Below are 13,588 nucleotides of genomic sequence, written 5' to 3'. Positions count from 1 at the left end.
TGAAGTTGTCTATTAATAAAATGCCCTTGACCCTTGTCCTTTGAGCAAGAAAATGACCTCTGATTACTTCTAAACCACTATCAATCAATTCCATGACCCTAAAAAAAATAAACATAACGTTAAGCTTTTTATCCACTGGCTCTATTTTAAGATTTCCATAATATTGGGTCAATATCCCAAACTTAGGGGGTGGGGTCAAATATTGAGTCAAGGCTCCAAAATAAAATGCCACATCTTTTGTAATTAAATGGATTTGGTAGTTGGGATAATGTGGAAAATTTGTGAAGCAATAAGTAGGCCTCTATCACCATATCTATGGGAGCTAGGTAAAAAATAATGCAAGTGGGAAAATGAATATGACACTTTTTTTACCAAAATGACCTTGACTTTCGCCTGAATTGCATGGCCTTGACCTCCAACCAGTTTGAAAACCTCGAAAATTGATTCAGCACCCCAGAAATGTATAATTTTGACACCAGGATCATCAAAATCGGCTCATTAGTTATTGACATATGACACTTAGCGTTTTTAATTATTTGCACAGCAGCCATCTTGGAAATATGAAAATAGGGCATCATGGGACATTTTCTATCGCTGGCAACATCAAAATCCTTTTATTAGATGTCCTAGGGTTTCTAAAAATCATCTTGGAATTTTATTTTAGGGGGGTGCATGGGAACTCATTTCTCCTGCCTTACTAGTACTGGTATGTAAAGATAGGCATCTTTTGGCGACCAATGGGTTTAATGGGACTAATAGTCGGTAACGTTTTCATTGTGGAAGGCACTGTCGGCACTAAAATCAATCCGATTGACTTTATACTCGGCACACACTTAGACCAGCACCTAAAGATGTGTGCCAAACATTGACATCATCATGACGTAATCGCGTGACCCCTGATGTCACAATATAGGTGCATATTTTGAAGGCCAATATCTCCATAACAACACGTCCGATTGGGTTGAAACTCGGTATGTATCTAAACCGGGGTGTGTTATAGATGAAAATCTAAGTGACATCACGATGACCAGTGTTGGAGGTCTCGAGGGAATTGGTCGAGGCCGGCTCAAGGCCGCCCATTTTGGTGTGTTTTCTATTCTTATTAATTTTAATTTTTTACCATATCAAACCCTCGAGATTCTGCCGCAGTGGGTTCCGTGAAACGAACGCACAATGTACGCACGAATGAACTGGAAATGGTTGCATTGAACGTACTCACGTACGTAGCAACTTCGCCTAGCCTGCGCTTCAGCTTTCCAAGTGCATGCAAGCGTTATAACTGTTACCGCGTGCCATTGTATTCAAATCGGATGATCCGTGAATTCATGGTCATTTTGATGAACTGAGTAATATCATGCACGCATGTTCCGTGTTGCCGTGTGGTTTGGAGAAACTTGATATGTACCTAAAACGGGATGTGTTATAGATGAACATTTAAGTGACGTCACGATGACGTCATCACGTGACATGTGACGTCACATTAAAAGTGCAAATTGTGAAGGCCAATGGGGTTGAAACTTTGGATGTACCCTAAAACAGGATGTGTTATAGATGAAACTTTAAGTGACGCCACGGTGACGTAATCATGTGACATGTGAGGTCACATTAAAAGTAGATATTTTGAAGGCATATATCGACAGGACAACATGTCCGATTGGGTTGAAAGTTAGTATGTACCTAGATCGGGATGTGTTATAAATGAAAATTGAAATGAGCTCATGATGACGTTATTTAGTGATATGTGACGGCCTATCAAAGGTGCATATTTTGAAGGCCAATATCTACAGAACTCTGTTTGTCCTGATCACTCTACCGCACATCATATCAGTCTTACATGACATATAACTATACAATAACAAAATTACCAAAATAGCCGTATGTTTGTACACAAACATAATTAAATTTAGTTACTCTTGTAACTCGAGGAATCAACCAAAGAACACAAAACATGCTATTCTGTGTTATCTTATCTTTTATTATCACATCTCTGAACAAAATTTGGAAAAAAGAAGAAGTACTCAATTTACAGGTGCTAAAACCAAGTCTGCTGTTAAGAAAAAAAAGCCAAAGCTAGGATAGCATACATGCTGCAGGGCATTGGTGATGTTGGTGGAATTTCTTACATTTCTTATTTTAAAAAAATGAATTCTTGTTTGAAGAACTATTTTCTTGTCTCACTGCCTAGAAAAAAATTTTAGGGAGTGACACAAGAACAATTTTCTTAAAATTTTTACATTTTAAAACTACCATTTTTAACAGTAGGGTGATTTATGAGTAGGCAGGCAGGCGATTATCTGCGATGAGTCTTTATGTGGGAGAGAAATCCAATGTACGAGGCACATTGTCTCCCACAGGTGCTATGGCAAAGACTCCCCAGAGGTTGTCCCTGTTTTCCTCTCTCTTTCTCTCCTCTCACTGGTGGCTGCTGCTCTCCTCTGTTCAAACATCTCTGTGCCCTTGGCACCGACTTACTGCCAGAGGAACCCGTCCTGAGCACAAGCTTCCCAGGAGCAAATGGCCTTCAGTCTGTCCTTGTACCTCTTGTATGGTCCACCTTGTGCGTGATGGCCTTCTTTATAAAGCTGACCATACAGAAGGATCTTGGGATTTCGGGTATCATCCATACGAACTACATAGCCTGACCAACAAAGCTGGCTCTTGATAAGCAAGCATTCAATGCTTGAAAGACCACACCGTTCAAGGACTTGCAAGTTTGAGACCCAGTCTTGCCACTTGACGTTGAGTAGCTGTAGTAGGCAACGTTGGTGAAACTGCTGAAGTTGCTTAATATGGTGCCTATATGTGGTCCGAGTTTCACAGCAGTAAAGCAGTGTGCTAAGTACAACAGCCTTGTACATGGCAATTTGGGGTTGAGCTTGATGCCATGGTCTTTTCAAAAGAAAAATAATAATCAGGAAATCTGGAGATAGGAATTGATATTCCTTTTTAAAGAGGCTAGAATGAGAATGGAGGGAAACAGCCACTAGGCAAGGCCTTCCAAAGAGATACAGAGCGTGGGAAAAAGCTATTATAGTAGCTCTTTGTTCTACATCTCGGCACAGCTAAAGTGTATGGGTGAGAGGAAGCAGAGAGCCTGGTTGTCACTCAAACACCCTGACATGAGGAAACAAGTCAAACAAACTGGTGGGACAATTTCCATTGAAATATCTGTAGAACAGACTGAAGATGGTTACTGACCTACGGTGAGAAAGGGTTGTAATGATGAGCCCAACTCTTCACCAACCACATAAACAATTCGCTTCTACATCCGATCTAATAGAGATAAATGGCAGGCAGAAGCTCTGGCCCATATGTGGGAACAGTATTCCATCAGGGGACGTATAGCAGGTCGAGTAGCTTGTTAATTTCTGGGTTATTTTCATCAAACCAGTCTCTGTGAATTCTCTCAACAAATCCAAGGGTGTCAGATGATATCGTATAGTAGTGCTGCAACTGATCCTCAAAGTTTGGTTCAGTTCGGTTCGGTTGCAGTTCGATTTTTTTTCTCCAAACTTCGGTTCGGTTCGGCTTCGGAAGTGTATACATAATGTACATCATACAATGTATTAGGTTAATACAATAAAAAGCATATACATACCGGTAGGCCGTTCCCCTGTTCGAACAAACACGTGTGTACCGCGCACGTCTGACAGAAATAGGCCCCGCAATTTCCACATGCTATTCAACACAAGTTGAAGGATGAATCTTATTTTTATTGCGTTAACAATATTCCGTTATAATTTGACTTGATGACGTTGAGAAATGAACATCGTAAATTGCTAGAGGGTTACCTATCGCAGCCCTATCCGGCCCGGCAACTATGATAAAATTGGCGATCGTGTAGTGTAGGGCCCGACTCCTAACTTAAGGGAACAAAATCTACTTTAAAATTATGAGACAGATGAAAGAAGTTGGTTCTCAATAAACAGGTATGTCATAGATGGAGGGCATGATTTTTTTTAGGGAAATTTGGGGGTAAAATGACAATAACAGCGCGGCGACACAACACGCAACCCGAAAATAAAGATGGCATTCACCGCGCGAGGTACCATGAGTGAGCAAGTACGGTGCGCTGAATCGCAAGGTGCAAACTGCGCACGACAATCATGATTTCTACCTCAAGAAACTGTTCAAAATTGCAAAACGGGTGTCATTAGAATTGAGAAGTCTGCTTTTGATTATAAAGGTGATTTATTTAGCAATTTGACTCTAATTTGATCAAAACAAAACAGAGGCCCTACGCTACACGATCGCCATAAAATTTTCCCACACGTGCCGACGGGTTTTCCCGAAGAGTTCCGTCCCGTCTGAGCATGCCCTGATGAGCACTAAAAACTTGTCTCGTGGCAATAATTGCCGAATAGTTTTGTTTTAACAAACAGGTCCTTTTACTGTGCCAAACTCATGAAATCATGATTATTATAACAACAAGCTTGCAAATAGTAGCTACAGTAAAAAAAATAATAACTTTTCGATTCGCGATCCATGAATATTCATATTGTGGACGGATCCATTAATTTTGTAAAGGGGTGTTTCACCCTCTTTTGGGAGATTACATCGTTTTTCGTATTCATTATATTACGAAAAAAAAATATATTGCGAAAATTAAGAACTTATTCTGAACATGGGAAAGGTTTCAGACTCCATAAAAAGTTGGGTTTTTTTAATTCTGATACGGTGAAAAAATTGAAAATGCTGGCAGGTGCAGCATGACTAGTCATATAGTATGGCTAGTCATATGGGGGTACTATTGCGAAAACTCTAATAGAAAGGAACCTGCCAGTAAAGGGAATATGCAATTTGGACATTTGGGTTCGGTTTGGTTCGGGTTCGGTTCAGGTTCAGTTCGGAAGGCCAAGTTCGGCTATTTTTAGTTCGGTTCGGCGGTTCGGCGGTTCGGCTGCAGCACTATCGTATAGCAAATCTCTGAAGATCGACCATTCTTCCTCCACATTTTCACCAGTGGGTTCTGTGTATTGAAGGGTCTCTCAGATTTTTGCCTGTATTATGTTCTTGGCGACACAGAGGTGGGCAATGTTGAATTTCTTGACTGGTTTCTGCCTCGCTGTATGAGGCTTAGGAGCAAGCTGAATGTTCATCTAGCTTCGCACTAGTCGGTGATCGGGCAAACACTCAGCTCCTGTCATGCTGCTGGGATGTTCACATTGCGTCTGTCTCCTTGGCGAACGATCACACCATGGCATATTCCAACATGTGCCATCCACGTGGTCTTGTATTTGTTTGCATGTGGAAAGAGAGTGATGGACAATTCATGCTGAACACAGAGAAACAGCAGAAGCAGACCGTTGGAGTTGCACTTGCCAGTGCCATGGTGTCCAAGTACTCTCGACCATGGGGCATAGTCCACTCCCACACGGGAATTGAAATCACCAAGGATGATGAGTTTGTCTTTTCGGTTGACTTCACAAATGATATGAAAAAGCTCATCATAAAACGCTTCCTTAACATCATCAGGATTAGTCACTGTAAAGAAATACCGTAGCAGCTGAACATTGTGGCAAACAAGTCCTTATCGAGCTTAAGACACAAGGTCGTCAATCTGTCATTTATCCCATGAGGAAGGCTATCAGGGCATTTCACAAGGTTTGTGCGAATGGCAAACCCTACGCCACAGGTTCTTGGAAGGGCAGTGGAAGATGTAGCCTCCCTGAACTTCTTCTAGCTGTGTTTCACCAGCGAACCTCATTTCGCTCAGAGCTGCAATGTTTATTTGAAAGCGATCAAGCATCCTGGCGATGAGTGCTGTCTGGTGTTCTGGTCTATCGTCTCTGTCCAGCAAAGTACGGACATTCCAATTCCAGAGGTCAATAGGTGAGAATTGCATTTCTAATGGTTCTTGCAACCGCTCAGTTGGATGACCAGGCAGGCGCGGCCACCTGCCAGGCGCAGCATGACTAGTCATATCGTATGGCTAGTCATATGGGGGTACTATTGTGAAAACTTAGTGAAGGGAACCTGCCAGTAAAGGGAATATGCAATTGTAGTGAAGTAGACTTAGCCGATATATTTAAGCAACTATGGGCAAAGTTGCAGAACATTCAGAAAAGAAAGGGGAAAAAACCTCTAAAACAAAAGCTGGAAATGTCTAAAAAGCTTACAATCTCTCAGGGGTAGAAGCAATGTTATTGTATTTTAGGATTTTGTTTACTTACCATGAGCCAAAATAAGTCCAACAGCACTTGACTGACTGAGTGGGCTTGATGGCGCATTCACCCCTTTAATCTGGCTGTAACGATTATGGATCTGCAAGCTACACGACTAATATCAGAATAAGCAAAAACAGAGGAAATCAGTTGCAGAATCTACTGACTAGAGCTCTAGTGGATTGTTTACAAAACTATGACATTACTTTTCACTCAATTGTTTAATGAAAAATAAAAATAACAAAAAGCTGTAAATGTCCCTCAACTTGCTGGGAAGGGTTTTAGAGGTCTTTATCCATTTCCTTTCAAACATAATGATTTTGATCTTTTGGACAGGAATTAACTCGCAGTCCATGCATCCCAAACTGATAATTGTTACAGCAGAGTATAGCTAAATTTTAATTCCCTATCCGACCTATAACTCTGTGCCATGATTGTTATTGTTAGTAACTGGTACCTAAAGTCGCATGTGCATTGGCTATTAAATGTTGTCATTTGGCCCTTGTGTAATAGTGGAATTTAGTGAGTTGTTTGAGTGAACTTGTAGTATGAGATAATGCAGTATCTTGCAACGGGGTATTTAAGTATGGTAATGAGCTTGTGTAAGCAAATCACTAGAGACTGATGTAAAAGTGATGTGCATGTTGATGCAGCCATCTTGGCAGTTTATTTCATCAAATAAGCCATCTCTACAGTTAATGCAGTTCTGTGAGGCTTTTGGAGTGTGGCTCAGACAAGAACCAGTTGTGTAATCAAGGGGAGGGGAGGTGGGTGCAGACTGGCAGAGTGCAAAAGGCTAGAGATTTTAAACGTAAAATTGGGGTGCTGATAGCAAAATTGGAACTGCGAAAATGGATTAAAAATGTGAAATCGGAAATGGGATGCACGATTGTCGCTGGACGGGAAGTGTGACATCCCCCTTAATGGTTTTTTTTTTTTTTTTTTTGCTGTCGGCAAAATGGTGAGTCCATCTGCAAATGTGCCCGGATGCCTATAGGCCGATAGCACCCATGATCATCTACTTCAAACAGTATCCCCTAGAGGAAGATGGTGTCCAGTCCAGTCCAATCCCCAGGCCCCCCCCCCCCACACACACACACACAATACTTTAATTATGTGCCTGACAAGAACATGTTAGTGCGACACTGGCAATTTATACAATCAATGTTCATTGCATGCTGAATCATTATTGTATCTTGAGAATACAATATCTCACAATTTGGGTGTACCATTTCTCACATTTTGAATGTATCATAAATATTTTATATATAAGTGACCACTTGATGTGTTAATTGTATAAATGATCTGTGTTTACAAGTTCATTCTTTTTCAGTTTGTATGACAATAAGTTGTTTTTAGATGTGAAGACAGTTAGTTAATTGTGTTTGATTGCGAGATTCGATCCAGATTTCCTTAGAATGTGGTCAAATTGGCAATTGCATTTTTAAGTGACTTTAAAGTTGGATTTGGATTGTCTCTTGACACTTGATATTGTGTTGGAGTTGGAATTATGTACATTGTATGACATTTAATAGTACCCAAATGGTGGAATTGTGACCAGAATTTGAATGACGGAAGAATTTACTTCCTTGCTCGCAACTAATGTTGCTTTTAGTATTGTACTCAAAACCTGACTGAATAAGTTCCTGCATGTTAAATACAATTGGAATTCTAGTGATTCCTCAGGTGCAATTGGCACCCTTGGCTATACTTCAGGTGTCATTAACACCCAAGGGCATAGAAAGTGGTATGGATTACATCTACATGAGTACGTCTGTGGATGTACCATGTGAGGAGAAATCTCTTTCCTCTCCTCAAAACAGGCACAGCATACAGTCTGAAACAATGTGCTTTCACAAGTTCGTTCTTTTCAGTACCACACAAACATACCAAACATGTTTCTTGTCACATAGTGCAACAACAAACTTACTCTTAATGCTGATTTCACAAGATGCAAACCTTCAAATCCTTGTGTTACAATTATGGGGAAGTGCCAAATTGCCACTGTTTTCCAGTTTGTCCTATCTGATGCACTTCAAGTGTGTATGTCGAAAATGCATTCATATTGTCCATGCAACATCAATGTAACATGCATACATGTACTCACTGTTGCTGAGTTTTTACACTTGGAGCCTTTAGGAGCCTTCACAGGATGCCAGATGCCACCACGATCAAATGTAATATTTGTATGAATGGATAGATCATCACCAACCTGGCTTGCCATGTACACACCACGCATAGATGCTACACGGTAAAAATCAGTTGTGGCAGAACCCTCAGCAAACTAAAACAAAGTAGCAACAGAAGATATAAAATATTTTTAAATTTTTTTTACGAGACAACAAGGGTAACGACCAATAATGAGTTATTTCAACCAGATGCAGATAAACTTAAGCACAGTTTAAAGGCTAGTCACAACATATCGTGTCAGATAACATGACCACTTTTTGAATGCACCGCAGTGGTGAGTTTCTCTGAGTTGTGAGTTTTCTGTCTGTACAAAGGACAAGCCAAAATGATCAGGGCGATTGTTATATTTAATATGTTTCATATGTGAGTTCATTTTTGGAAGATTTAAGAAACAGGTGCATTTTCATAGAAACTGTAATAGGTGTGGGCTTGGTTGCATCAGCTGAGGAAAATATCTGTTCATTTGCAGACTAAATGCAGTTACACCAGCTGCTGTGTGTCATTATCCAGTACACTAGACTCATACACCAGTCGGTTTGTAGGAAATCAAACTAGTAATTACAAATAGAAACAGAGATGAAAGATGTTCCTCGATTTTAGATTGTCACAATTCAACTTTACAATATTCTGTAACAGACAATCTCTGTAAAAATTTATTTGAGAGTGTATGCCTTACCAAGTGTTTCTTGAGAGATACAGAGAACACAATTCCATCAGCATCAGATGTATACAGAGTTCCAGAACCTGTGTCTGAGTAAGGAAGAATAAACATAAAATGCGGACATAAGAAGCTAGGAATAAGGTTTGCGAATGACACCACATGAATAATGATCATGTTTGTTTGCAAGGGTGCTGTGATATAAACCACTCTCACAACCAGGTCTTTTAGAACCAACATTTGTCAGAACCAAAATGAGAGCATCAAGCTGATCCTAATGCATACATGTTTAGAATAATGACTGCAGACAATTTCGGCATAGAAAACTGTTGATCATCCGCTCTGACAAGCCTTGCGGGGTCCCCTACATTCCCTGCTTCATATTTTCTTAACTCAATGAAATTTAGTTTACTTAATACTTTGTCATGTTTATGTAATACATACTATAAACATTGTATTTGTACTTTTTGCCTGAGATGGAAATAAAGTCAAGGAATTAATTTTAATCTTCTTTAACCCCAACCACACTGAATCCATCAAAATCCATATCCCTGTTTTGGAGTATTTCGGCGGATTCAGGATACCAATACCTTCATATTGAAAGCAGGGGGATTTTATGGACTGAGGATTGCAAGCCTAGCGGTAGGGCATTCTGCAAGATTTTGATGGATTCAGGATACCTCCATACTGAGCAGTCACCTACACCAACATTTTTGTGCATGACACAATAGGTGGATTTTGGCGGATTCACGATACTTTCTTGTAAAGATACCCAAGGGGTTAGGGTTAATGAAGCCAATACTTCATGGAATAAACAAGCAAAAAAAATACTTTAACAAAGTTGATTTTCAAAGTCAAATAACCAATTTTCAATGTTAAAAATTCCCATTTAAATTAAAAATAACCTCAAGGGGACTGTACATGTAAGTGACTGCAGGAGTTTAAACTTTGGTTTATATTCACAAATACGCCAGTACAGGAACTTGAAAACCCTGATTCGATTGTTGAAACAGTTTGATTATAAAACTGTGATCATGGATTGTGGTGTATTTCTCAATGGGATGCTATTGTGGTCATTTTAACTATAGTTTTAAAGTTTTAAAGCGTTCTAGACTCAAGCCAAAGCAACATATATTTAGAGCAGCTCAAGTCCATCCAAATAGCATTTCGGTTCAGACAGTCAAACTTTATGAACTAACTTTCAATTGACAGCATTATTGAGTCATTTTTTTAAAATAAAATATGCAACAATTGATTTTTGGCATGTAGTTGCGATTACTTGTGTCAAGTATCGAGCTTAAGTTTGCAGAGATGCAAGTGGCTTTTGGGAGAAAATCTGAAAATAGGCAAGAGGTCGCCAACAGAAATCTGGCTATGAAAGGACAAACATACAAACGGCATGGAGCACACTTGTGGTCGGTGATTGTTATATGTGAAGATCTACATCTACAATTTATTCTGAAACCTTGTAATATTTGATGCTTTAAACTACATGGTATTACAAAATGATGAACTGATACTACAGCAAACACAATGCCTACAAATAATTTTGTTCCTTTTTTTTTCACCAAATTTGTGAGGAAATGTTCAATTTTAACAGTATAAAGTTAATGGGGTGTAACAGGAGTTGTGCTGTACAGTCATTATAAAGCACAGAAGTATCAAAAGACCCTACCTCCTTCATCATCAACATGCATGAATAGCATCCCTTCATTCATGTCCAACACAGAAAAGAACTGAAAGAAAGACAAGACCAGTATTGTTAAACAATTGATAAATTACAATGTACATGTAAAAGAAAAGACAGTCTGCTTTTAAAAGGTTATTTCTGTAAAACTGTTCCATTTAGACTTACTACATGTATATTATGATATCAGATCAGGAAATGTAAATGTTCATGTAACATATTTCATTTCCATGGTTTTCACTTCAAACCGTCCTGATAATTGGCTTCAGACCCAAGAAAAATACACTTTTTTAAGCCCCGATGCCAACTGAAACCCCTCTCTGAACCAAAATTATAAGTAAATTAACTAAATAAATAAATAAAGTACACTTTTTGTAAAATAAATTAGTAATAATCTATTCATTTCTGAAGTGCAGATTCTACAAAATATGTTCAAATGAGCTTTACATATTCTTAAATTTCTTAAAAACACTAACAAATCAAAAATTACTTCAACTAATACAAACTTCTATCAAAATGCAAATAAAGAAAATACAGTCCAAAAGTTTTATTAAAATTGGACTATGTCAATGATTTTTGTAAAATCATATTTTGATTATGTTACAAGATGTCACATATTTTCAAGTCCTTTGCATCAGTGTTTAATCTTGGTAAATTGTTACAAAAGAATTTAGCATGTTTTGTTTGCCACATATACTGAATAAAAGAATTATAGCTCTCTCTTATCACCTACAGTTATCCATTAAACAATTAACTATCCATTCAAACAATTATAGCCATGTTAGGCCAAGTAGGAAGTTTATTGGCCCTACCATGGCTTATATTAATAACAACTGGGCGTGGGAGAGGGGGAAGGGGAAGGGTGGTGGTGACAGAAACACGCTACCAACGTTGGGGTGTATCTCGTTCCCTTTGTAGACAGAAGTGTGCACACATCGCGTGCAAACAAACCCAATATTCACTGTACAAACCACCTCGCATTGTACACGATTGTACGTATGTACGCACACAATACACATATAGCGTTGAGCTGACAGCGGGATGATCGATCAACAGTTGACCACATACAGTGTGACCATACAGAGATAAACCCATCCAGTTAATAGTTACAAACAATGTTACGGCACACTGGTTGAGTCAGGCACCTAACTGTGCTACAGCGAAAAAAACATTTTGACTTTCGTCATGTTCATAAATTTGACCAAAAAAGGTCATGTTGAATTGACGGATTTCCTTTAAACGACTATGGAGTAAAGATGCGACCTACCTGTATGTTGATCATTTCAAGGAATAAAAACAAAATGTTGAAGAAGCGTTTTCACAAAATAGATTGTTTTTATGCAGGAAGTATGAGATTTTGTCACAATGCATGTATTTTGACGAAATCCTTGAAACTTGGCAAACACAGGTCTACTGCTATTCATGGTTTAACGGTTAGTTTATTGTACAAGTTACTTTCGGTAACCTAAATTGCTGAAAAATGGGGGGGGGGGGGAATCTGAAACACAGTTAATTTATTTTCTTTTTTTTCCCCCGGCGACGGATATGGAACATTGATCCAGTTTGTTTCCCCGGCGACGGATATGGAACATTGATCCGAATAATGTCAAAAAAACAACAACCCAATAACACTTTTTTCAGTCCATTCTAATATCTTATCTCTCATCTGTGAAAGTTTAAATTCAATACCTAGGCAGAATTAATGGAGTTACTAAGTAAGAAAGAGCGAAGAATAATTAACTTCTGGGTTTCCACACACGCGGGCGATGGCCACTCTTTTTACCGAGAAGAATCCTCATGTTTGCTACAGCCGTGCCGAGCTAGCTACAATCCTGGCAAAATCTCGCTGGGCCCCCAACCCCCCAGCCCCCGCTCAATGTTGTCTCTCATTGCGCGGTGTGTGCTCCATCCGCTGGAGAGAACAACATTGACCGGGGGAGCGGGGGAGTTGGTGACCGTTGGAGGCTAAGGTTATTTCCAAGTGTCCCAAGCATTTTGGCCGGGATTGTCTGAATGTACAATAGCCTTGATATTGGATTTGGATATTGCGCGTAGTATGCGCTCAAATAATAATACACACACGCGCGCGCTGGTAACATGGTCAATGCACACGATTCACCATGACGGTGCACCATGTCATTTTGGCCGATATTTTTACAAAATACAGATTGTGTTCAACGTGAAAGCCGTATTGGATACACAAACAATGTATCGTCTTCTTCAATTTGATTTTAATCCCTCATTTGGACGAAAAATCCATCCAAACCATAGTGTAACCACGGTTCACCACTGTAAATTATATAATAAGCAGTCACTCAATTCCTTTATATTTTGGTTTGGATGGATCACCGATGGATTTTTCGGCAAATTAACGGAATGAGTGAATACAAACAAATTGACAAGGATTGTATATTGTCTGTGTATAATAATGAGCCTTTCAAGTTAAACACAAACTGTATTTTGTACAGTTGTTGGCCAAAATGGCATGTTAAACCGTCATGGCGAACCGTTACGATGCACGCAACAATAAAGTTGTGATTTTAAATCATTGGAACATTTGTATTTTTAAATTTCCATTTTTGTTTTACTATCAATCATTATTATCAGGCCTAAATATGTGTTCTTTCATTCAACCTTCGGCCGCCATTTCATATTTTGGAAACAAAACTCAAGAAAACAGCTCCCCAAACGGCATGTCATGCATATTTTGAAAAATGAAAAAAATAAGACAATCTTGGCCAAATCTCGCTGGGCCCCCAACCCCCCAGCCCCCGCTCAATGTTGTCTCTCATTGTGCGGTGTGTGCTCCATCCGCTGGAGAGAACAACATTGACCGGGGAGCGGGGGAGTTGGTGACCGTTGGAGGCTAAGGTTATTTCCAAGTGTCCC

The 13,588-nt window shown here is 39.3% G+C and overlaps 1 protein-coding gene across 1 annotated transcript in view; it reads right to left on the bottom strand.

Moving 5' to 3' along the window:
* The window catches only part of LOC119741696 (sortilin-like), a gene marked incomplete at its 3' end in the record, with an annotated part of 113,723 nt that overhangs the window by 27,508 nt on the left and 72,627 nt on the right, over positions 1-13,588 (bottom strand). Inside the window, 4 exon segments of the mRNA XM_038217556.1 lie at positions 6,174-6,279; positions 8,272-8,448; positions 9,031-9,104; positions 10,688-10,748. Of these exon segments, the coding sequence (XP_038073484.1) occupies positions 6,174-6,279; positions 8,272-8,448; positions 9,031-9,104; positions 10,688-10,748 (418 nt within the window).

The sequence above is a fragment of the Patiria miniata genome, unplaced genomic scaffold (genome assembly GCF_015706575.1).
Source record: "Patiria miniata isolate m_02_andy unplaced genomic scaffold, ASM1570657v1 HiC_scaffold_11, whole genome shotgun sequence".
Lineage (NCBI taxonomy): Eukaryota > Metazoa > Echinodermata > Asteroidea > Valvatida > Asterinidae > Patiria > Patiria miniata.
The sequence above is the reverse complement of the archived record's forward strand: the minus strand, read 5'-3'. Positions and strand labels throughout refer to the sequence as shown.